This window comes from Trichechus manatus, unplaced genomic scaffold (assembly GCF_000243295.1).
Source record: "Trichechus manatus latirostris isolate Lorelei unplaced genomic scaffold, TriManLat1.0 scaffold00010, whole genome shotgun sequence".
Lineage (NCBI taxonomy): Eukaryota > Metazoa > Chordata > Mammalia > Sirenia > Trichechidae > Trichechus > Trichechus manatus.
Genome location: NW_004443946.1, coordinates 29025652 through 29051244, shown reverse-complemented (window position 1 = coordinate 29051244; position 25593 = coordinate 29025652). Strand labels below are relative to the sequence as shown.

Below are 25593 nucleotides of genomic sequence, written 5' to 3'. Positions count from 1 at the left end.
AAAAGGTTGAGAAGTTAGAGGGTTAATATGCTGTGGGGTTGTTAACCAACGTCATAAAACAACATGTGTACTACTGTTTCATGAGAAACTATTTGTTCTGTAAGCCTTCACCTGAAGTACAATAAAATATAAAAAATAATAATAAAAAAAAAAAGACTACAGCCTTCAGTATGGATTGCACCTAAACATAAAGAAAACAAAAATCCTCACAACTGGACCAATAAGCAACATCACGAAAAACGAAGAAAATATTGAAGTTGTCAAGGATTTTATTTTACTTGAATCCTCAATCAATGCCCATGGAAGCAGCAGTCAAGAAATCAAAGGAAGTGTTGCACTGGGCAAATCTGCTGTCAAAGACCTCTTTCAAGTGTTGAAAAGCAAAGATGTCATTATGAGGACTAAGGTGCATCTGACCCAAGCCATGGTGTTTTCAATTGCTTCATATATATGGGAAAACTGGACAATTAGTAAGGAAGATCAAAAAAGAATTGATGCATTCGAATTATGGTGTTGGTGAAGAATATTGAATATACCGTGGACTGCCAGAAAAAGGAACAAATCTATCTTGGACGAAGTACATCCGGAACGCTCCTTAGAAGGGGGGATAGCAAGACTTTGTCTTATGCACTTTGGACATGTTATCAGGAGGGAATAGTCCCTGGAAAAGGACATCAGGCTTGCTAAAGTAGAAGGTCAGTGAAAAAGAGGAAGACCCTCAACAAGATGGATTGACACAGTGGCTGCAACAATGGTCTCAAACATACCAATGACTGTGAGGATGGCACAGTATCGGGCAGTGTTTCATCCTGTTTCACATAGGATCGCTATGAGTCAGAACTCACTCAACAGCACTTAACAATACCACAACCTAAGGGGAATAGTGCATACCACCACTACCCACTTTGTTCAGAACAAATGTACACTAAAATACAGGAAATTCTAGTCAAGTGTAGGTTTTATCCCGTCATTCGATAATTCCACTCCCAGCAATGTAACCTAGAACAGTAATTTTCAAATTGTGCATCCTATCAATTTAGTCATGATCAGTTTTTTCCCCCGGTGAAAAAGAATAGAAAATATCAAAGTGCACTTGAAGGTTTATTTCAGATTTACATGTACACCCACACACATGTTCAAACATAAATTTCCTCCTGTGAGTTATAGCGAGAAAATCTTGAAAGCTGCTACTCTACAGTGCATATGCAAGAGTTCCTTGAGGGCAATTAATGGCTTTCAAATATTTTGGAACTTCAACCACAGTGGCAATACATTTTACATCACAATCCAAATACTGCCCCCCACGCACACATTGATATTTAACTGTAAATAAATGTCACAAAACTTTATCTCTGCTTACTACATAGTCACAAAGACAGTGGGGAAATACTAAATGAGAGAAACTTTTGAGAGTGTTCTCCCAGAGACAGGGATAAGAACATTCAATGCAGTATTGTTCACAATAGCATAAAGTGGATACAATCCAAATGTCCATCAAGAATGCTTAATTGTAGTATATTCACCATAATCATACAATGGAATATCACATAGCAGTAAAAATGAATTTTGGAAGCCTAAAACATGAATGAATCCCAAGAACATAACTGGGTGAAATTTATAATTTGTAAAAGATGACATACAGTTTGACACCATTTATATAAGGTTCAGAAACATGTAAAAGTAGACTATATTGCTTAGAGATATGTCTGTTAAAAATATCTGAAAAAACTAAAGAATGATAAATGATAGATACAAAAATTGGGATAATGGTTACCTCTGAGTAGAGAGGGAAGAATATGTTAAAGGTGATAATTTTTTTTTTTAAGTGAAAGTTCAAACACCAAACCTACCATCAAGTCGATTCCGACTCATAGCGACTGTATAGGACAGAGCAGAACTGCCCCACAGAGTTTCCAAGGAGCGGCTGGTGGATTTGAACTGCTGACCGTTTGGTTAAGCAGCCAAATGCTTAACCACTACACCACCAAGGGCTTCTCAGTGAAAGTTAGGTATATGGATATTTTTTGTACCATTATTCTTTACACCTTACATATCTTCTATAAATGTCCTTTATAGCCATTCAATATTTACTTAAAAAAAAAAAAATTTAAAGCTTAGCGGGTAATAAGAATCTGCCTTATGACTCCCAGGACAAAGGGCCAATCTAAAACGGAACTACTGAATCCAGCCATAGTGGGGAATAATACTGAGACTAACTCTTTGTCAACTATTCACTCATTCATTCAACAAGTATCTACTGGGCTTGTTCTAAGTGCTGGGTATTATTTTAGATGCCAGGGGTACAGCAGTAAACAAAACAGATTCAAAAAACCCCTGTCCTTGCAAATGCGTCTCTAGCATCACTGGCCTGGTATTCAGGATCTGATGTAACCAATTAACATATTAACTGCTGGGTACCCTTCCAAATGATGCTTAGGACACATATCCTACCCCAGGGAGAGGAAGGTCAGAAAAGGCTTTTCAAATAGCCAAGACAGTCAGGGCTCTGAATAGAACCTCTTATTCCAATTTCCCTTTACCTAAAGCCATGTATTTACTTTTTGAAGGATTAGAATTTGCATTCCAAAGACTCTGATCTGCCATTTTGATGAAAATCATCTCAAGGAAATGACATCAGGTTTTCATCTGAGTCCCTTATGTTTCTCACAACTACTTAGTCTTAAATTTTGGAGGAAAATAACCTATTTTTTTTTCTTTTCTGGTTACATTCTTTACGAGAATGACTCAGCAGCAATGGGTTTGGTTTCAGCATGAGGTAGACTTGCTGGGTGTTCCCTGTTCTGGCAATCAGACCCAGGAGGAGGTTTACAGGGTTATTCACTATGATGCCAGGAGGGTGTGGCTCTGTACCAGACACCCAGCATGCTGCAAGGCCATAAAGGGGGCAGGAGGGGAGATAAAAAAAAAATAAAGGTATCATACTTCCAAGAAGGATCTACTTCACCACCCTATTATGAAAGAGTCCTTTTGCCTGGTCTTTTGTTACTATTAGCACAAAAAGACAAGAAGTCATGCATGCTGTGCCTTCCTGCTCTTTACTTCTCCAGCCTTATTAATAACTTTAAATTCAGTCGATTTCAACTCAAAACTTTATGCCAGCAGGGGAGGAGGAAATGGGAAAAGATTTGTGGCTGCATCTTCAAGAAAGAAGGTGAATTCATCACGGTGACAGGGGAGAGTGTTGGCAGAGATCTGAGCTATTTATTCTTTTAGGAAAATCTTATAAAGAATGACACAAGGAAGCCTCTATCTGCCGTCTTGTTCATCACACTGGTGTAGAGTCTGGTAACAGATGTATGCAGTAGCGTGATTTAGTGCCAGGAGCTGGCCCCTGATGTGTATTAATACAGTGGCAAAGCAGAACGCACCTCTCTTCATCACTCATTTCTATAAAAGAGGTGGAATCTGAGATGGCCCGATGCTAGGCAGAGCAAGCCCATTTGTTCTACTGACTGATGGTGCCAGCTTGGGCTATGTCCTTCACCTCCATGGGGCACTCAGGTTGTGGGTGGAAAAAAAAAATAAAAGAAAATTCTCAGTGAAGCAGGGCTCAGTCAACAAGTGAGAGGAGAGGAGTTGGGCTCTGTGAGGGAAATGTTCACTGTTCAAGTCTTGTTTAATACTGAGCTGTATGTTTCCTGATTTGAATGTAGAATAAGGATTTTAAACTCTTCCCAACAGTTCCCTTATGAAGAACTAAAGGCTAAAAATAGAAGCTAGATATTAAGGAGAAAAATAAAGAACAAGATAAAAGAGGGGAGAATTGTTTTTATGCTTAAAATACCCCAGACCTGAGAAGGATCTAGGTTTTCATGCGGGGGTCATAGTTTGGCACCAATCCTACTGCATGTAAAAAGACAGAACCCCTGCAGGGCTTCAGAGGACAGCTCTAGTGTCCAGGGGACTTGGTGTGATCTTGGCTCTGCAATTTATCAACCATGGAATCTGGGGAAGTGATTTAACCTCTCTAAGCCTCAATTTCCTCATGAGTAAACATGAGTAAACCACCTCACAGGGTTGTTGTAAAGAGGGTGTGAAATAATGCATGCAAGCTGTTCAGTTCAGGGCCTGTCCATGTGGAAAGCACTCAAAAATATGTTTACTATAATCATCAGACCGTGATTAAGATTGTCCAGATGAAGATGAAGTATGGGCCATCATCAAGCAGCCATCCCAAACAAAAGCTCGAAGTCAATTTCAGAGTATACCAAAACTTAATAAGTAATGGTAAACTAAAAAGAAAAAAAAACCAGTTGATTCTGACTCATGGTGACCCCATGTATATCAGAAGAACTATGCTTCAGAGGGTTTTCACTGGCAGAATTTTTGGAAGTAGATTGCCAGGTTTTTCTTCCAAGGCATCTCTGGGTGAACTCTTCCAACCTTTCAGTTAGCAACTGAGCATATTAACTGCCTGCACCACCCAGGAATCTTTAAGTAAACATGATAATAATCCAAAACTCATAATCCAAAAACTCATTGGTGTGGAGTCAATTTTAACCCATAGTGACCCTACAGGACAGAGTAGAACTGCCCCATAGGGTTTCCAAGGAGCGGTTAGTGGATTCAAACTGCTGACTTTTTGGTTAGCACCAAACTCTTAACCACTGCACTGCCAGGGCACTTAAGTAAAGGTAGGGGGTAAAATTCTGTTATCTATCTGAGGTCTACTCTTTACTTAGTTAGCAATTGCTCTGCTCTATATAATATATAGTACTTCCTGGAGAAAATAAAACAATCTATGATATAGTCAGCTCCATCACAGTGAACTCACCATCACCAAGAAAATAACTCTAGGTACTTCTGATAGGTCCTGCAAACAGATATGATCTTTTTATTCAGGGCTATTCACCCTAAACTGTATTGAAATAACACCAAGGATATCCTATGATTATTACTTATGTTTAACTATCTTTCTCTTAGCTCCAAAGAAAAATATCTACAGACATCCAATATTCTTGCTGATACAAATACATAACCATCCTTTTTTTAACCCCCATTTAGGGGTCACATACATGCAGTATAAATTTAGTGCATAAATCTTAAGAGTAGAGTTCAATGAATTTTTACATATGCAAGCACCATCTAACCCCCACCCAGTTCATGATCTGAAACATTTCCAGCACCTTAGAAGGCTTCTTTGTGCCCCCTCTTGATCAATACCTATGACGAAAAACAACCACTATTTTGGCTTCTACCAACTACTGTAAGTTTTGCCAAAAAAACTAGACGGCTTTAACTTGAAAAAATTGTTTTTAATTAGAAATCTCATGACCAGTGAAATGTTACCACTCTACTGTATATTAAAGCAGTGAGAGTATATTGCGCTGCGTGCCAAATAAAGTAAATAAAAACTCACATGGCTCCTTGACTACTGACAAAACTGCCACTCCTACTGGATTTTCATTAACATGGACCTAGTTTTCCTCTCTGTGCTAGAAAAGCTCGTATGATTGAAGACTGTTCTGAAGACTGATGGAATACAGGGATTCAAACTCAAGAAAGCTGTGTGACACGGTGAAAAAGCACAGGCTTCAGGCTCAGACAGAACTGGGTTTGAATTCTTAAAATATGTGTGACCTTGGGCAAATTACTTCTCACAGGCTGTTTTCTCATGTAAAACGGGAATAAAACGGCCTATCTTACTGTAAGGATTAGATGGAAAAGTATATAAAACTCAGCGTGTAGTGCCTGACACACAGTAGGTACCCAATAAATGATAACTACCTATAATTACCTGCATTTGGGCTAGACAGAGATGCTGTGGCCACAGGTTTCCGTTTCCTCTTAACGTCACGTGAACACGGTGGTCCCAAGTGTATGCTTGCCTGTCTGCAGGTACGAGAAAGAGAAAATATTGTTTGAACTTTGTAATTCTTATTTTAAGACATTATGCTCAGCCCAGAGGAAATCCTCAGCCCGTCATAGGTATATACTAACATGAAATGGGCACCATCTTTGGACATCAAGTGTCAGCACCAGATTATTCAGAATTAATCATAAATCACTCTTTACCCACAATACATACCTACTCTAAACTTTTTACCTAGTTTCAGAGTAACAGACATTCAAGACTAATTTCAATAAATATCTGTATCATTACATGCTGATTTCTGAAGGATTTTTCATAAAAACTGTAAGTGCAATTTTTCTAAATTGACTAATGAAATACCTACCCCCAAGTGGTAATATATTGGAAAGTTTAATGCTGCATGAACACAGATATTTGCATAGAATTTTAATAGCAAGTTTAACCCTTCTACCACTACAAAGATGGATTTTTAAAAGGGTGTATATGGCACAGTGGTTAAGAGGTTGGCAAAAAGCTAACCAAAAGCTCAGTAGTTCCAATCCACCAGCTGCTCCACAGGAGAGGGTTGTGGCAGTCTGCTTCCATGAAGATTTCAGCCTTGGTAATCTTTGGAAACCCTTTGGGGCAGTTCTACTCTGTCCTATAGGGTCACTGCGAGTCGGAATCGACTCCATGGCAACAGGTTTGGTTTGGTATACCACGAGTTAACTAAGTTTGGTTCCTGTGACTTTTTAAAATATTAATTATGTCCCAATCATATGTTCATTGATCTGAATATTCAGTTTATTTTAAAAACAAAACATTAAGAGCTTCAAAGCTAGAAGAGCAAAGGATTCTGTGAAAGACAATGGACTTAACACTGAAATAACTGGTAGGCTGTTTTAGTTTACCATTATCCTCCATTTTCTCCTTCCTCTTAAACTACATAGTGCCAACCCTTGATTAAGGCCAAACAAGTCTCATCTCCTTTGCGCAAAGCTTTCCTTGAATATTTGAGACCTTACCTATCATGAATCATTATTTAAATGGCATACACAAAATGGTATACGCGTATCTTGTTTCCCTAATGCAGCTTAATCTCCTTGAGAACAGGGACTATGTTTATACATCTTTCATAATTTTCCAATGACCTACAAACCTCAGCACAATGCACACAGCTGATCCCCTTAAATATGTGTTGACCAGACCTAATATGAATGAATGGAAGTTCTAAAACCTAAACACTCAAAGTACATAACAGATTAAAAATCAAATCTAGTGAAATTATACAGATAAACTCTTAATTGGTGGTCCCAGTTAGGAACCAATTCTCGTATCTTAATAGTCTTAAAACTGGAACCTCAGATAAACCTGGGAGAACCTAGTTAGGCAACAGACAACTGTTGAATGGACAAATTTTCCCTTTCAGAGGACCCCAATCTGGCAACTTCCACAATTTAAAAAAAAAAAAAAAGACACACACACACATATTCATTTCTCTAAATGGCATGAACTTAAGAATCAATTCACTTGATAAACAGAAAAAGGTAAGAATTTAATGGGAATGCTAAAAAAATTTTTAGAATGCAAAGATCACTCTAATAGGCAGAGATTTATAATATGAAGTCTGTGCTTTGGAAAATTCCATCCAAATCACCTTTATTGATCACTCTTCTCCTGTGTGGAAAAGAGTTAACTTTAAGTATCCCATGAATAGTTAGTTCTGAAACCCCGAAGTGTAAGTATAAATGTGCAACGTGGGGAAAAAGTTCTTTTTCATATCTTAGGTAAATCCTAAGATAAGTGTAAATCAGCATGCTGATTTAATATGAAGTAACACAGATGAGGACTAAGGTGTGCCTGATCCAAGCCATGGTGTTTTCAATCGCCTCATATGCATGCGAAAGCTGGACAATGAATAAGGAAGACCAGAGAAGAACTGACACCTTTGAATTGTGGTGTTGGCAAAGAATATGGAATATACCATGGACTGCCAAAAGAACGAACAGGTCTGTCTTGGAAGAAGTACAACCAGAATGCTCCTTAGAAGCAAGGATGGCCAGACTACGTCTTACATACTTTGGACATGTTGCCAGGAGAGATCAGTCCCTGGAGAAGAACATCATGCTTGGCAAAGTACAGGGTCAGCAAAAATGAGAAAGACCCTCAAAGAGATGGACTGACACAGTGGCTTCAACAATGGGCTCAAGCATAACAACAACTGTGAGGATGGTGCAGGACCAGGCAGTGTTTCGTTCTGTTGTTCACAGTGTTGCTATGAGTCAGAACCGACTCGACGGCACCTAACAATAACAGCAACAACACAGATGACAGAATGTGAAAGGTTGGCAGGCCTTCAGTCTGAATGGAGAGGTGACAATTCCCTTAGAAGTCAAAGGCACAGGCAGAAAAAGAAGCAACAGTATTTATATTTTTTCCTCATCAAAAGAGAGAAATGCACTGAATGTAAAGAATAGTTTCCATCTTTTCCACAAACAAGGTACTTGAGTATATACAGACCCAAACTCAACTCTCCAAGCACTGTGATCTAATTCAGTCATGCTTATCCTAAAGTATTTCAGAAAGAAAGAGAAGTCAAACAGAAGCTAACAGTTGATCTTCACATTTCTTCTTTATCTTAAGCTCATTAAAGGAATCTCTAAAATTTGTTGGATTAAATTAGTTGCTTCAAACTAATCTATGGTATTAGATGCCAGAATGGCTGTTACCCTTGGGCTGTAAGGACAGGAAGAGGAGAGTGGCTAGAAGAAGAACGGAGCACTTTTGGGTTCCTTCTAGTGATGTTTTGTTTCTTGATCTGGATGCTGGTTACCTGGATATGTACTTCACTGTACATATGTTATCCTTCAATAAAAAATTTAATTAAGAAAATACTGCTTCTTCAAGATCAGTATTTACAATATGGTGAGATTTATAAGACATGCAAAATGAAAAGCGTAAGGCAAAAAAGTACTCAAATGGGTATTAAGATATTAATTCTCAGAGTATCGTCTTGGGCTGAACTAAATAAATACTGCCATTTATTTACACCTCATCTATCCTTTTCACAGCTTTGTATGTTTGATATATGTCAGTAAGATGATTAAGGGCAGACAGTATCACTCCTTTATGGATCTAGTCAATAACATTTATCTCAAATTTTCAAGAAATGACACATTTTGGAGTAAAAAAATGAAACCATTTATGCACCAAAATGTTTATATTTTTAACCATTTTTAATGGAAATACAGTGGTTTTTTCAATGCTTCTTTTAGCAAAATGAAAATAATAAATATTACCCATCATTATGCACGAAGCCCTAGCGGCACAGTGGTCAAGATCTATGGCTGCTAACCAAAAATCCACCAGCTGCTCCTTGGAAACCCTATCGGGCAGTTCTACTCTGTCCTATAGGGTTGCTATGAGTTAGAATCGACTTGATAGCAACAGGCTTGGTTTATCATTATTCACATAGTTTATTATACTGCCTATATTCTGCAATATCCTCAGAAGCTGCTGTGAACTCAATGGCTCACGTGGTCCTTGCCTTGACCCTTTGAGTGATGCTCTTCAAGCCACTCCTTTCCTGATTCCCAGAGTAGGCCCAGATCCCCAGCCTTGATCACCAGTCAAGACCACCAATTAGGAGTTCATCTGTATAATTTCACTTTTTTTCTTTTTAAATCTGTTATATACTTTGGCTCTTTGGATTTTCCTATAATGTTAAGGGCTGCAGGGTTATTGTCCTTATATTAGTAAATGACCCCTGACTGCTAAGTCTGTAGCCTTATTTTACATCTCACTGTAGTAAATGGTCTACTTCTACTGCCCCATTCCCACTACTAATTGCCTTGAACAGTCTAAGCCCTTCAAATTGTGTAAATTCCACACTGGGGATATAGCCATGAACACAACAGTCTCTGCCCCTGATGGATCTTGTAGCCTAGTCTTATTTCCAGCCGCACAGCTTTTCTGGTTACAGAATCTAAACAACACAGAAACTGAGGCAAGGGTAAACAGAAGTCATCCTCATTCCTAAAACTCAATTTAAGGCACCTTCTGTCTTAAAACATTTCTCCAAAACCCATTTCCTATTTGGAGAGCTATTTCAAAGGAGGTAGAATAGCATCATACCTTAGGGCTGAGATCAAAAGAGGTATTTTTCTTTCTCTATGTTCCTCCCCAGTAAAGATCTGGGGAAGGGGGAAGAGAAGCAGCCAAGCTGTTATAAAAGGACTAAAAAAAACCCCCAAACTCACTATCGTTGAGTTGACTGCAACTCATAGCAACCCCACCGGACAGAGCAGAACTGCCCTGTAGGATTTCCTAGGCTGTAAATCTTTATGGAAGTAGACTGCCACATCTTTCTCCCTTGGGGAAGCTGGTGGGTTCGAACAGCTGACCTTTCAGTTAGCAGCCAAGCACTTAACCACTGCACCATGAGGGCTCCTTTATAAAAGGATTTTCCCAAACTGTAAACCCTACCAATACTAGTGCCCACTTAAAAACAAAAAGTAAAAAAAAAAAACTGGGGGAGCACTAGTAGGGTTTACAGCTTGCGAAAATCTACCTAAGGACAGCCTGTAAGGGTTTTATCTGTTTGGGATGAACCTTAGAGGACAAAGAAGGAAGAGGACCCAGAGCAAGCCTGGGGAAAGCAAGCAGGATGCTGGGTGCTTGCAGCAAGAGTCTTAACTAAGGGAGACAGGAAATGGAGACTGTCATGCTGTAGAGGACAGCTCTGTTTGGGAGTAAAGAATAATACAGGTGGCTGAAGAATCCCTTGTGTTATTTTTGGAGCCTGAGCACGGGGGTAGGCAACTGCTGCAGCCTCAGCTTCCTATTCTAAAAGGCAGTTCTAGTCTTTTGTTTATCCTTAAATATTCCAAAATAACTGTATCAGTCGACTGCAGACATTAAGAATTAAGGAAAAATAAAGAGGTCGGTTTCCTTCTAACCCCACCATAAAGCATTTCCATGTAGGGTATTTAACTACCCTTTCTTTTTCACGTGTGTATGTTAGGAGTGGGAGGGAGGGATCGGGATAGGATTGGATCTGAGCAGATAATTTTACTTTGACAGCATCACTGTCTGCTATATGACAGAAACTATAAAGGGACAACCCACAAGTGAAGTATGCAAAAGGACAGAGGAAAAAAGTCTGAACATCTCCTTCTCCCCAGCACACAGGGCCCCCTCCCTATGGGTAGAAAGGGTAGATTTAACAAGATATTTTTTAACTTTTTCAAGAGCAGTGTATGGTTGTTCTTGTGTTGCATACCATGTACTCTATGGAGAGGGGGATTTTTCAATTATCCAGGAGCAAAAAGGCTAAGTGTAAGTTAATACTACCAAGTTAAAACTTCATTTCTCATTTGGAGTGGCAAACGATAATCAGTATCACAAAAGGAACTTTTACAAAATACACATGCCCCCACCAAGCTCCTAATTCAGTAGGCTGGGCTGGAGTCGGGTCAGAATCAGCAGTATGTTTATTTTGAAATTTTTCCTCAGGTAATTCTGATAAGCACCTACCTACTGTGAAATTTACTGAACAAACAAAATCTACCAAATTCACAAAGCCAACCCAGTCAATGAGAAGACTCTAAATATTTAGCTTGAAGAATAATAGAATGATTAAATGAACGTAAATTTAGATAAAAATGGTGTTCCCCAGTATACAAGCAATTAAACTAAAGAAAAGGCAGGTTTCTTTTGTATATTTCATCTAATCGGGGGCCTCAGGGACAATCTTCTCTCAGGCCAGTGACCACTTAGGGAGCGTGCTTCTTTCACAACATCTGAGTGCTGGGGTCAGTACTTCCCCTAAGAGGGTCACATTCTCTAACTGTGGTAGCATTTGCCAAAAGGAACTGGGGGGGCGGTGGGGAGGGGACATTAAAAGCAAGAAATACACTCTTTAAACATTCTTTCTTCAGGAAAAGCCACTAAACTCATATCATAAGTGTGAAGGTGAACGCTGAAGATTAACAATTAATTCAAAGAGTATTCTGTATACCCACGCATAAACACAACATTTCTATTTTATTTTTTACTTCAGGTAACTGACGGATCAGGTGAGCTGTTAAAACTACAGTGTTACTTAGGAAACTGGGCAGATCACTATGTCCCTGGGGCAGGTATGTACTTTTAGGAGAGAAAAAAATTACTTTGAGAAATACACGCATGTTTAATAGAACCAATGTTGGCAAAAAATAACTGATGTGACTGCTTTAGATTCGGAACAAAGATGTTTGGAATCACTCCTAAGGAGAAAAAACCGTCTTTATCTGTCAATGGCAAGCTAATTTAAGGAAGAATTCACCTTCAAAAATCACTCATTTTAAAACAGCCATTGAAAGATTCATTTTTTTATATGAAATAAAAATAAAATTTAATGTGAAAAGGTATTTATTTACTTTTTCTTAAACACCTACAAATAAGTAATACCAAGAAAAAAATTGTTGATGTTTCTGAGAACCAAAAGGTCATTTACATCATATATTCCAATTTTTCCCCTTAATTACTAATCTATTCACCTCAATTATTTTTAACAAAAATTTATGGAGGCCTACCAGGCGTGCAGTAGTATGCTGGATGTGTTACGGGTAGATAAAAGATGATGGAGCCAAGGCCCAGTCCACCAGGAGCTCACAACATAGTGAGGAAGGCCTATTCATAAATAAAGGGAGAGATACAAAACACTGAGCTACAATCAAGAAACAAGTAAAGTACTAGGGTAAAATGAGGGATAAACCAAACTTGTTGCCGTCAAGTCGATGCCGGCTCATAGCGACCCTACAGGACAGAGTAGAACTGCCCCATAGGGTTTCCAAGGAGCGCCTCGTGGATTCAAACTTCCGATGTTTTGGTTAGCAGCTGAACTCTTAGCCACAACACCACCAGTGTTTCCAAAATGAGGGATGGGAGGATACAACCTAGAAGCAGAAAGATCTCCTCCCTACCTCTTGCCAATGTGATTCGATCTTCAGGGTTAAGCAACATTCATTAAATACCCAGAAGGGGAAATATTTTCACAGACTTACACATGGAAAAGGATCCAGGCCCATGACACTACAAGTAGCTAGGGAGAGAAAGCCACTTCACAATTATCACAGGAAACAGAGGAGGTTTATATAGGTGGAAGAGGCCCTGGTAATTCCACAAACGGTTTTCACTCAAAGCTAACCCTCAGCAGTGTGACAAACTGCTCACTAGCATCTGAAATTCTCCGTAATCAACTTTCCTTGGCTGGGCCAAGATAGGCATATCATGAAGCTGTTTCATGCTCCCCATAGGAACAGAAGAGTTTCACATCAGTTGGAAGGATGGCATATAACAACAGAAAAACAAAGCAACAGAGAGAGGGCAGTTTCCTCACTCCACTCGAGCAGGAAGATGGCAGCTACCTGAGAGCTTCTACAAACAAGACCATCCAACATAGGACACAAGATTCAAGAACTGTGTGCTAGAGAATGGGAAGTTCTAATAGGATTGGGAGCCATATGGGCAATATTATAGCAGAAACACTTCCTCACGCATTGCCTAAACTAAGGCACTAAAGAGTTGAGCAAGAGCTGTTGTGCATTACAGCTTCCCCAACAGATACAGGACTAATAAAAGGTTCTTTCCCCTAAGCCCTGAGGTAAAACCTGAGGCTGTTTACTGTGGCTCCAAAGGTCAAAATTAATAGCATGAATACAGTCTCCTTCTTGCTCTTTGAAACTCCTTGTCAAGTGGCATAGCCAGCTGGGCACGCAACTCTGATATGCAGATCATAACGTTTGTGAACAGATAAAATGAATTACAATGAACTCAGCCTATCATATTTCAACTCTCTAATGGGCAGGAAGAGCTCTCTCTTTTTCACCCAAACTCTGTCCAAACGCCTCCCATAGTCCATCCAGGCCGTTTAAGCACCTAAAGAATCTGTAATACATCTCATTAGCAAATGTCTCTGGAAGCTAACTTCAAGTTTTTAAGACTGCAACCATCCCACAGACAGAGTAGGGTAGAAACTACATAACATAAATAATATTAGCCACCAGTGTGCTAAGCATTTACATATATCATTTCATTTAGATCTCTGCTAGTTCAATAAGAAGGACTGATATTTCCATTTTAAAGATGAGGAAACTGAAGTATGGGGAGGTTAAGTCATTTGCCCAGGTAAAGCCAAGATTCTTAGCTGGGTATGCCTCACTCTAATATCCATGCTCTTGACCTCATGCTGCCTATGCCAACATCTCATAGACTATAAAGAAAACAGTAGAAGCTATGGAACTGTGAGGAGCCCTGGTGGCACAGTGGTTATAGCGCTAGACTGCTAACCAAAAGGTCAGCAGTTCAAACCCACCAGCAGCTCCGCAGGAGAAAGATGTGGCAGTCTGCTTCCTTAAAGATTCACAGCCTTGGAAATCCTATGGGGCAGTTCTACTCTGTCCTATAGGGTCACTATGAGTTGTAATCGATTTGATAGCAATGGGTTTGGTTTTTTGGTGTATGGAACCTTGCATTCGTTAAGGAACACGTATAATATTTGCCTATCAGGCTGGTGTCTGTGGTCATTACTAGAACTGGAAATAGTATTTCTCAACAGAAAAACAGTTTATTTACAAAGGAAGCTGACCTATAAGAAAAGAAGGTATCAAACACTTTGCTATTTCAGAACTGAAAGATAAGAATAAGTGGAAATGGTGATACATTATCAAATCACTTCCCAAAACAGAGGAAAACGTCAGTGAAGTTGGATAAAACTCAAAACTGCCACAAGACACTCAAAAACTACAACTGATGACTTATGCAACATACAGAGATGTAGCCACGGATACATTCTAGTTTACTGTTTTCTAACGCAATACATGTCGTCCCCAGATTACAAACGAGTTCCGTTCCTAAATCTGCCTTTAAATCAAATTCGTATGTAAGTCCGAACAGTTAAGTATTGTTGGCATCTAACGTCAGTTAGTCAAATGTTTGTCTTAGTACGTAGGGAACTTTTCTATGCAGAAAAAACATTAAAGAAACACTTAAAGATACACTAAAACATCTTTAACGTAATAATAATAATGTTTTGACGCACATCGCAAAGTAGCACCCATTTGTTATTACGAACCATTGTGTATACCTCAAAATTTTAATATAATAGGCTTTAAGGGGGTTGGTTCCTACTACAGGTTGTACGTAAGTTGGAAGTTCGTAACCCGGGGACTGCCTGTAATGGTAAGATAAGCTATCCTTCGTAATCAATAAATCTCCCATAGGAAAAACTGCCTACACAACTAATCTCCTTATTACAATTTTGTGACTGTGCCCTTGCCAACAATACCACAGCCTCTACTAGTACACCAATCACGCTGTCTGCTGTTTGAGCAACAGCAACTATTAACACCAATACAAAGTATTTCTCCTTTGCTAGCAACACACCAATAATAGCAACCAAAACACCCAAACCAAAACAGCTGGTTTAAGAATTCATCCACGCACCCAACCAACTATCCAACTATCTATACTTCCACCCAACAATCCTCCTCTCCCCAATTATTAATAACCTGCTATGTGCTGGGCACTGCACACAATACTAACACCCTTTCTTTACCTAAAGCAGGCTCTCCAAGGCGAAGAGAAGACCAGAGTTCCACCTCCCACGCACAAAATGCCAACGCACAGAGATCATATCAATTGTGAAATGAGACTCTCTGTTGGGCAAATTACAAAGTCCCAGCCATAAGGCCATTATGCATAGTTCTTAACATGGGCTGCTTATTAGAATCACCTGGGGAGCATTATAATAATGCCAAAGCCTAGGCCCCATCCCAGATCAATGAAATCAGAATCTTGGGAGGTGGGGCCCAGCATTGATAGAATTTTTAAAGCTTCGCAGATGATTCCAAAATGCAGCCAGGGTTGCAAACCACCGATTTTAAGTATTTCTAGAGTGGTATTTCTGAAAACGTCTTAATCCACAAATCTATTAGATGGTACAAAGACCACAAAGACTCCCTCTCCCATCCACGGTACCTGCCATCTGTGCTGTATTGAAATGATACAGCAATAAAGTGTTCTCTTAAAATTAGTGTCCCATTATTTATTTGTTTATAGCAATAAAATACTAAATACTGATACTACATACTAAATACTCGCTCTCATGTGGTAGTTGAGTGCTTGGGAGAGCGGAATTGGCAATGTCCAGGCAGGAAGCAGCCTCAGCTCAGTCACCTGACAGGAGGAAGCCTTCACAGTTCAGGCATGATTATCAAACTCTTTGTGCTCTTAAAGGAGAGTAATTATAGGCATGCGAAAAAAGGGAAGAACTCCCTGAGGAACTCTTCCTCACATGCTTCCCAAGAGGCACTAGGGCCATTAAAAATTCCATGATGAAGAGGAAAAACGGCCTGGGAACAGCCAGGAGGCAATACAGCAAATTAATACACCAGCCCTCCTCGGGGAAAGCTGTGATAAAACAGGAAACACTTCTCTCTTCGCAAAATAAAATTATACCACTAATGATAACACAGTCACCACACACACAAAAATCATTCTAATGATGGCTGTGAAATTCCCAATGCTGCCCAGATGCTTTGAAAGAAATCTTTTTCTACTACAAATGAAATGGAACAAGAAAAAGATAAAATTTCCATTAGCAACAGTTTTTTAACACAGTTATTAACCTTCCTCTTCCCTGCTACCACCACTCCTTAACATTCCCTCCTTAGTGCCAGGCTTTTGTTAAACGGACCCACTGTTCAGAAAGCTCACCACCCAGTTCTGAATCTAATCTCATCAGTCTGCACAATGGCAGCTGGAAAAATCCTGTAGTGGCTAGATGGCTCCTTCTCAACTGACCCCTCACTAGGAAGAGACCCCACTATTTCAAAGAAGTGAGCAATGGCCCAGAGGGCTTAGTCTTTCATCATTCACATTTGCTAGGAACTGCATAGAGCTCACTTGTGCTGATGATTCCCTACACAGCAGTGGTCACCAAACTCTATTGATCATGCACCCTTCTGAGTAAAGAAATTGAGCCAACACTCACAAATATGCAATATATTCACGTAAAATAAAAACAGATGCTACTATACTAACATATGTACGATTTTTTTTTTAAAAAAGTAATTTAAAAAGGATAATAAATAAATGTAAGTTCTAAAGTTTTCTTCCTCCACCCCAAAGAACCTTCGTGCTTGCAACCCACTTTGTACCCACTGCCCTGGGAATGATGTCTGGAAGTAAGGAGAAAGATCAGCTATAATCCTCCACATTCTCTCTCCCTTGCTTTCAGCAATGGTCTAAAGCACTAAGCAACACTTCCCCAGAGCTGAGAGCACTAGAAGCACAGGCTAGACTGCCTTGTTTCCAAGTCCAGTTACAAGCACTGCCAGGCAAGAGAGTGAAGATAATGACGTGGATAATGAGATACACAAAGACACACGAAGCTGCTGCCCTGTCCAGCCATGGGATGAGGCTTTTAAAGGAAACAGGAAACCTGATAAAAGCACGGATACAGACCTCAGCACAGCACGGCTCTGGGTAGCAGAAGTAAAAGGAGGAGGGCAAAGTAATTCACTTTCAGTTTCTAACATGATGTGGTGTGGCTCAGTCTTCCCACAGAGTCTATATGGTCATTATTTTATTCGGTATTAAGACAAAAGCCAAAGGACTGCTTTCCTATGGATTGAAATCTTGTGTCTTCCTCTGTGGGAATGATCTTCCAAGACAGCTTGAGTCTCTCCTAAGAAAACCTTCCTGAGCCCCTGAGTTAGGAGCTCCTCCTCTGTGCTCTGCATCATTCTAGTGCATACCTTTATTATACAGCACTTATTACTCCATGTTGTAACTGTCAACTTCCACACCTGACTTTCCCATGAGAATGTACACTCCGTGAAGCCAGTCCCTAAACAGAGAGAGTCTGGCACAGAGTAAGGAGTCAGCAAATGTTGAAAGAATGAGAGAATGATAAAGAAACAGTATGCTACTGAATAAAAGATCTTACACTAGGAGTTTAAAACCATCCCACAATCTTCCACATTCTTACTAATACCATTTATGATGTTGCTCTCTTCAAAGATTTTCCCCACTGAAATATTACTTCTCCAGTAGAGAGTTGGTAGTGTGGGATAGTGCAGAGTTTATCATCAGAGCCCACAGTGGAAGTTCTAATTGTCTCCATGAAAGAATAACTTCTCTATGCAACCTGCACCCAAAATCTATGAATGTAACCATTTAAAAACTTACTAGGAAGAAAAATATATATATATATCAGAACCTAGGAGAGAAATTCTTTACACCACCAGAAACAATAAAAGTTCTATGGTCTAGCCTATTAGCTGCTCTTTTGTACATAAGAACCCTGCTAGAGGATACTACCATTAAAAGCATATTTACTTCCCATGTCATCTAGCTTGAGAGAACTGTATTGAGAAACACAAAATTCAGTCATTCGACACATATATACTGAAGGCCTATAAGGGCCAGATACTGTGTTAGGTGCCGGGGATATATTAGGGAACAAGACAAGATCCTTATAATTATAAAGCTCATATTCTAGTGAGAGAGACAGGGGAAAAAAGTTAAAAACAAAAAACTAATAAGGAAATTCATTACAGTCTGTGATATGAGCTATAAAGGAAGCAAAGAGATAATAAGCAGGGTACTGAAAGTGGCTCCTTTAGAGAGGAGAGTCTAAGAGTGCCTCCCTGAGGAGGTGACACTTGAGCCAAGATAAGAAGAGCCCTAAGACGGTATTCCAGGCAAAGGGAACAGGTATGAAGGTCCAGAGGCAAGAAAGGTTGCTATTTTTGAAGAATAAAATGGAACTCCCTGGTGTAGCTGGATCTCTCCTCCATTTGGGGGGCTGGGGATTATATGAAAGAAGTTGGACATGTAGACAGAAGTCAGATTATACAGGGCTTTGTAGGTCATGGCAAGGACCATTAATAATGTTCTTTGAAGACAGGTCTTAGTTGCAGAAATAATATGAAATATGAGCTTGAAGACTTGGGTCAAAGTTGCAACCAGATCACATACTAGCCATGTGACCACAGGAAAGGTACCTCACAGCTCTGCTTCGGTTTCTGCACCTCTAAAGCATCTATCAACCTCAAAGGTTGTTGTGAGGATCAAAAGGTATACTATACATGCAAATACTTAATAATTTGAAAAGCATTAAAAAAAAAAAAGATCATCCAAAAGAAAATAGCAGCCACCAGAGGATGGTTACCTGGCAGAGCAGTGTGCTGGTGAACATCTTCGGTGAGAAGCGTCAGCAAGAACATCCAGGGAGTAAAAGGGAGAGAGGGGATTAAACTGTAGGAATAAATAAGATTATTTTAGTAAGGCCAATATCAAAGATCTGATCCTAAAGGGTAACCTACTATTTGATTACTTTTCCCCTTTGAATGCCCAACTATTTTGCCAACTCAAACACAGACACCACTAAATAAAGTTGCACATATTCACTATTGCATCCATGAATGCAGCATACCAGATCTAAACCCACCCACTGCCGTAGAGTCAATTTCAACTCCTAGCGACACTACAGGACGTAGCAGAACTGTCTCATGAGCTTTTCAAGGCTGTAATCTTTACAGAAGCAGACTGCCACATCTTTCTCCCATGGAGCAGCCGGTAGGTTCAAACTGCTGACCTTTTGGTTCGCAGCCGAGCGATTAACCACTGTGCCACTAGCACACTTCAAAAACAGACTATTCCCTGGTAAACAACAATTTTCAAAAATTTGTGACACATGATAATCACTTAAATGGCATAAGACAGTACTTTCTAATTTATATGAATAGGAACTTATACCTATTATCAACTATCAGCACTTACTTCCAAGAAAACTAGCATAAAATTACCTTTTCATTTCACAATCTTGGCAAGTATATGTTTCCAATGAATAATTAGTTAGCACATAACAGCAGCACAGTGTAATGGAAATAGAACTAGACTAAGAATTAGAATATATAACTTCTAGTTTTAGTCTACTACTGATTTGCCACATGTTAAAAATTACATAACCTCTTTGAGTTTTACAATCTTCACCTGTCAAATGGAAGTATCGATAGCTGTCCTACCTATTTTATAGTCACTGTGAGGGCCAAATGAAATACTGCATCTGTTCAACATCTACTGACCTCAAAAGGTGGTTGTGAGGATCAAATGGGACACTACAAATACAACTACTTCATTTTATGTTTGCTAGCTTTCTTGGGATTTTTTCTACAACAAATAGTCCTCCCTAAAAAGTTCAGAACTAAGTACATCTTAAGACTGGAAGAATTTTGCATGGTAACTTCAAAAGTACCTACAAAGAATACAAACTAAGCAACTGTTCTGTCTCTTGCTGAGGTTCCAATCCCAGCTCTACCAGCTGTGTGACCTTGGGCAAATAATGTAAATCTTATAGATGTCTAGCTCCTCATTTGTAAATAACAGATGTGGACTAGGTGACTGCCACAGATTGGTCCCCTTCTGCCTTAAGATCCCCTGATGCACACAAGGTTAGTACTCTAGCTCAGAGTTCCCCAAACTGCAGTTCCTCACATACCACCCTCAATGACTTTTCCATATCTGCATGCCATTTGCACTGTTTATTAATATTTTTCTTCACATCATCTATTTTTACTTAGCCTTGTCCTTACTATGTTTCCATGAAATAACAAGCTTGATGTAATGATTGTTCTGAAGTATACTATAATACATAATTTAAAATAAAAAGTGTCCACATACCATCAAAAATTATCTCCTATACACTGGTTCTATCTACCACTGCTCTAGCTCATTTTGTAACAGCAACTTTACTTTGAAGGTTCTGAGTCTAAAATGTACATTAACTCAATAAGATACTAAGTAGTAAAAAAAAAAAGAAACGGAGTAATAGGAAATCTGAGAATTTTTACCTACCAGACTATCTGTTTTACAACTAATCACCAAGATGAAGTAACACTCTCCAAAAATCAAGATTTAAACATAAAGGAACACACTGACAGTCACTGTCAGTAATTTTTTTTTTTTTTTTATGTATTGTTGTTGAGAATATACACAGTAAAATACACACTAATTCAACAGTTTCTACATGTACAATTCAGTGACACTGATGACATCCTTCGAGTTGTGCAACCATTCTCATTCTACTTTTCTGAGCTGTTCCTCCCCCGTTAACATAAACTCACTGCTCCCTAAGGTTCCTATCTAATCTTTCAAGTTGCTGTTGTCAATTTGATCTCATATACATAGATCTTGAAACAAAATAATGTTCAAGGCAGACATTCTTTACTAGTTAAGATAAACTATTGTTTGGTTTTAAGAAGACTTGAGAGGATAAACTGTCAGTAATTTTAAAATTTTGATCCCTACAAAGTCCTAGACAGGACAAGAGGCTCCTTGGGGGCAGCTAGGGAGAAAGACTAGGAGGGTGAGGTTCCAAAGCCTTGACCCCAGGGCAGCTCTACCTTCTTCTGTTTGACATGTTCAGGCTTCAACCTAGTACTTCTCAGCACAGGATTCTGATGCTGAACTAAACCAAAAGCAGATGAGACTCACTCTGTTTTCTTCTTGCAAAGTTAGAAACTAAAATAAAAACAGAATTCTAATGAAATATTTGTTGCAAGTAATAAAATAATGATCACAGTTGGATCTATAAAGAGAAAATTTGCTACAGTTCTTATCAGTGACTGTCAAATATTCTTGCATAACTGCCCTCCAAGAAAATCAGAATAGCATAGGGAACAGGAAACCTTACCTCGTGTGCACAAGTGGAAATGTGAGGAAAAGCAGAAGCCAATGCTTTGTTCTTTCTAAAGAAAAGAAAATCAAATGATAAAATAAAGATGACAAAGAAAAGCAATCTTAACCTGACTTTGTTCTCTTTTCCCAGCTGATGGCAGCCAGAAACTAAAGAGAGGGAGAGAATAACAAGGAAGAAAACAATAAAAGGAATAGTAGAAAAATACAGAGAGAAGGAGAAGACAAAAGATGTTGGAATAATGAAGCAAAGACAAAGAAAGATAATGGGCAAAAGGGAGAAGTGGGGAGGAGAAGAAGAGAGGTATTAAACGTGTGTAAGCTTTTTAGCTGAAAATAACTCTTCAAAGGAAAAGCCTAATAATGGAATGTTAAAAAAAAAAAACTGGGCAGGCTAGAAATAAACCCAAGATTATGGTGTGACACCAGCGCACTCTCAGCTGTGCAATAACAACAGGATCCCTAAATCAAAAAGGACATAAACCACATGCACATCTTGCCTACTTCTGTAAATTAAAAATTAGATCAGGTTGGATGTAGACAGGACCATAACTGGGTACTGACCATGATGTGCACGTGAGACAACAAAGAGCCAACCATGATAGGGGAGAAGGCTGGCACAAAAAATAGCAGAATGACTCTCCTGCAGCTACATACAGGCTTTCCAATAGCACTTACCACCGTAATTAGGACAAAACAAGCTTCTCTAAATATTGTTGTTGGTAGGTGCTGTCGAGTCGATTCCAACTCATAGCAACCCTGTGTACAACAGAAGGAAACACTGCCTGGCCTTGAGCCATCCTCACTATAGCTGTTATCCTTGAGACCATCACTGCAGCCACTGTGTCAATCCATCTCCATGAGGGTCTTCCTCTTTTTCGCTGACCCTCTGCTTTACCAAGCATGATGTCTTTCTCCAGGGACTGGTCCCTCCTGATAACATGTCCAAGGTACATAAGACGAGGTCTCACCATCCTCCCTTCTAATGAGCATTCTGGATGTACTTCCCTAGATTTATTCCTTTTTCTGGCAATCCATGGTATATTCAATATTCTTCGACAACACCATAATTCAAATGCATCAATTCTTCTTTGGTCTTTCTTATTCACTGTCCAGCTTTCACATGCATATGAGGCAATTAAAATACCATGGCTTGGATCAGGCACACTTTAGTCCTCAAAGTGACATCTTTGCTTTTTAACATTTTAATGAGGTCTTTTGTAGCAGATTTCCCCAGTGCAACACCTCATTTGATTTCCTGACTGCTGCTTCCATGGGTGTTGATTGTGGATCCAAGTAAAATGAAATCCTTTACAACATTTTCTCCATTTATCGTGATGTTCCTTATTGGTCCAGTTGTGAGGATTTTTGTTTTCTTTTTGTTGAGGTGTAATCCATACTGAAGGTTGTGGTCTTTGATCTTCATCAGTAAGTGCTTCAAGTACTCTGCTTTCAGCAAACAAGGTTGTCGTCTGCATATCAGAGCTTAATGAGTCTTCCTCCAATCCTGATGCCACGTTCTTCTTCATATAGTCCAGCTTCTCAGAGCCCTGGTTGCACAGTGGTTAAAGCAATCCACTGCGAACCAAAAGGCTGGTGGTTCGAAACCACCAGTGGCTCTGCGGGAGAAAGATGTGGGAGTCTGCTTTCATAGAGATTTACAGCCTTGGAAACCCTGTGGGATTGCTATGAGTCAGAATCCACTCGACGGCAGTGGGTTTGGTTTTTTTATTTTTTTATTTTTTAATACAGATCAAGTAAGTATGGTGAAAGGATACAACCCTTGCCGCACATCTTTTCTGATTTTAAGCAACACAGTATCCCCTCGTTCTGTTTGAATGACTGCCTCTTGGCCTATGTACAGGTTCCTCATGAGCACAATTAAGTGTTCTGAAATTTCCATTCTTTGCAATTTTATCCATGATTTGTTATGATTCACAGAGTCGAATGCCTTCGCATAGTCAATAAAATACAGGTAAACCTCTTTCTGGTATTCTCTGATTTCAGCCAGAATCCAACATCAGCAATCATATACCTTGTTCAATGTCCTCTTCTGAATCCGGCTTGAATTTCTGGCAGTTCCCTGTCAATGTACTCCTGCATCCATTTTTTAATATCTTCAGTAAAATTTTACCAGCATGTGATATTAATGATATTGTTCAATAATTTCCACATTTCATTGGGTCACCTTTCTTTGGAATAGGCACAAATTCAGATCTCTTCCAGACGGATGGCCAGGAAGCTGTCTTCCAAATTTCTTGGCATACACGAGTAAGCACTTCCAGCACTGCATCCGTTTGTTGAAACATCTCAGTTGGTACTCTGTCAATTCCTGAAGCCTTGTTTTTCACTAATGGCTTCAGTACAGCTTGGACTTCTTCCTTCAGTACCATTGATTCTTGATCATATGCTACCTTATGAAATAGCTGAATGTCCACCAATTCTTTTTGGTACAGTGACTCTGTGTATGCCCTCCATCTTTTTCTGATACTTTCTGCGTCATTCAGTATTTTGCCCGTACCATCCTTCAGTGTTGCAACTCGAGGCTTGAATTTTTTCTTCAGTTCTTTCAGCTTGAGATATGCCAAGTATGTTCTTCCCTTTTGGTATTCTACCTCCAGGTCTTTGCACATTTCATTATAATACTTTACTTTGTCTTCTCAAGCTGCCCTTTGAAATGTTTTGTTCAGCTCTTTTACTTCATCATTTCTTCTGTTTGCTTTAGCTACTCTACATTCAAAAGCAAGTTTCAGAGTCTCTTCTGACAACCATTTTGATCTTTTCTTTGTCTTTTTAATGACCTTTTGCTTTCTTCATATATGATGCCCTTGATGTCATCCCACAACATGTCTGGTCTTTGGTTATAAATGTTTAATGTGTCAAATCTATTCTTGAAATGGTCTCTAAATTCAGGTGGAATATACTCAAGGTCGTACTTTGGCTCTTGTGGACTTGTTTGGATTTTCTTCAGCTTCCCCTTGAACTTGCATATGAGCAATTGATGGTCTATTCCACAGTAGGCCCCTGGCCTTGTTCTGGACTGATGATACTGGTTTCTCTACTGTGTTTTTCTACAGATGTAGTCAATTTGATTCCTGCCTATTCCATCTTGCAAAGTTCACGTATACAGTCGCCATTTGTGTTGTTGAAAAAAGGTATTTCCAATGAATAGGTCCTTGGTCTTGCAAAATTCTATCGTGTGATCTCCAGCATTGTTTCTATCACCGAAGCCATATTTTCCAATTACTGATCCTTCCAGTCACCAGTAACTATCAATACATCTTGACTGCATGTTTGATCAATTTCAGACTGCAGAAGCTGGTAAAAATCTTCAATTTCTTCATCTGTGGCACTAGTGGTTGGTGCGTAAATTTGAATGATAGTCATATTAACTGGTCTTTCTTGTAGATGTATAGATATTATCCTATCACTGACAGCACTGTACTTCAGGATAGATCTTGAAATGTTCTTTTTGGCAATGAATGTGATGCTGTTCCTCTTCAATTTGTCATTTTTGGCATAGTAGACCATAGGACTGTCCAATTCAAAATAGCCAATACCAGTCCATTTCAGCTCACCAATGCCTAGGCCTGCCAGAAGAATGAACAAATCTGTCTTGGAAGTACAGCCAGAATGTTCCTTAGAACCAAGGATGCCAAGACTTTATCTCACCTACTTTGGACATGTTATCAAGAGGGCATCATGCTTAGTAGAGGATCAGCATAAAAGAGGAACACCCTCAACGAGATAGAATGACACAGTGGTTTCAACAATGAGCTCAAGCATAACAACGACTGACGATGGTGAAGGACCAAGCAGTGTTTTGTTCTGTTGTACACAGGGTCGTTATGAGTCAGAACCAACTCGATGGCACCTAACAACAACAAACAATGCCTAGGATATCAATCTTGAAGCATTCTATTTCATTTTTTTTTTTTTTTAATATTTTATTGTACTTCAGGTGAAGGCTTACAGAACAGATAGTTTCTCATGTAACAGTAACACACATGCTGTTTTATGACATTGGTTAACAACCC

At 39.2% G+C, this 25593-nt stretch overlaps 1 protein-coding gene across 4 annotated transcripts in view; it reads right to left on the bottom strand.

Moving 5' to 3' along the window:
• Window positions 1-25593, bottom strand: part of GPATCH2L (G-patch domain containing 2 like) — a 67592-nt gene that overhangs the window by 13663 nt on the left and 28336 nt on the right. The window contains exons 7-10 of one of the 4 annotated variants that reach the window (XM_023726402.1): window positions 21555-21609; window positions 19032-19117; window positions 5759-5853; window positions 2080-3408 (exon numbers count right to left, since the gene is read on the bottom strand). In XM_023726402.1, the coding sequence (XP_023582170.1) occupies window positions 3287-3408; window positions 5759-5853; window positions 19032-19117; window positions 21555-21609 (358 nt within the window). In that variant the 3' untranslated portion in view covers window positions 2080-3286. Of the gene's footprint in view, window positions 1-2079; window positions 3409-5758; window positions 5854-12387; window positions 12485-19031; window positions 19118-21044; window positions 21383-21554; window positions 21610-25593 lie in introns of those variants that run through there. The other 3 variants (XM_023726400.1, XM_012560041.2, XM_023726401.1) reach the window with 3 other exon arrangements.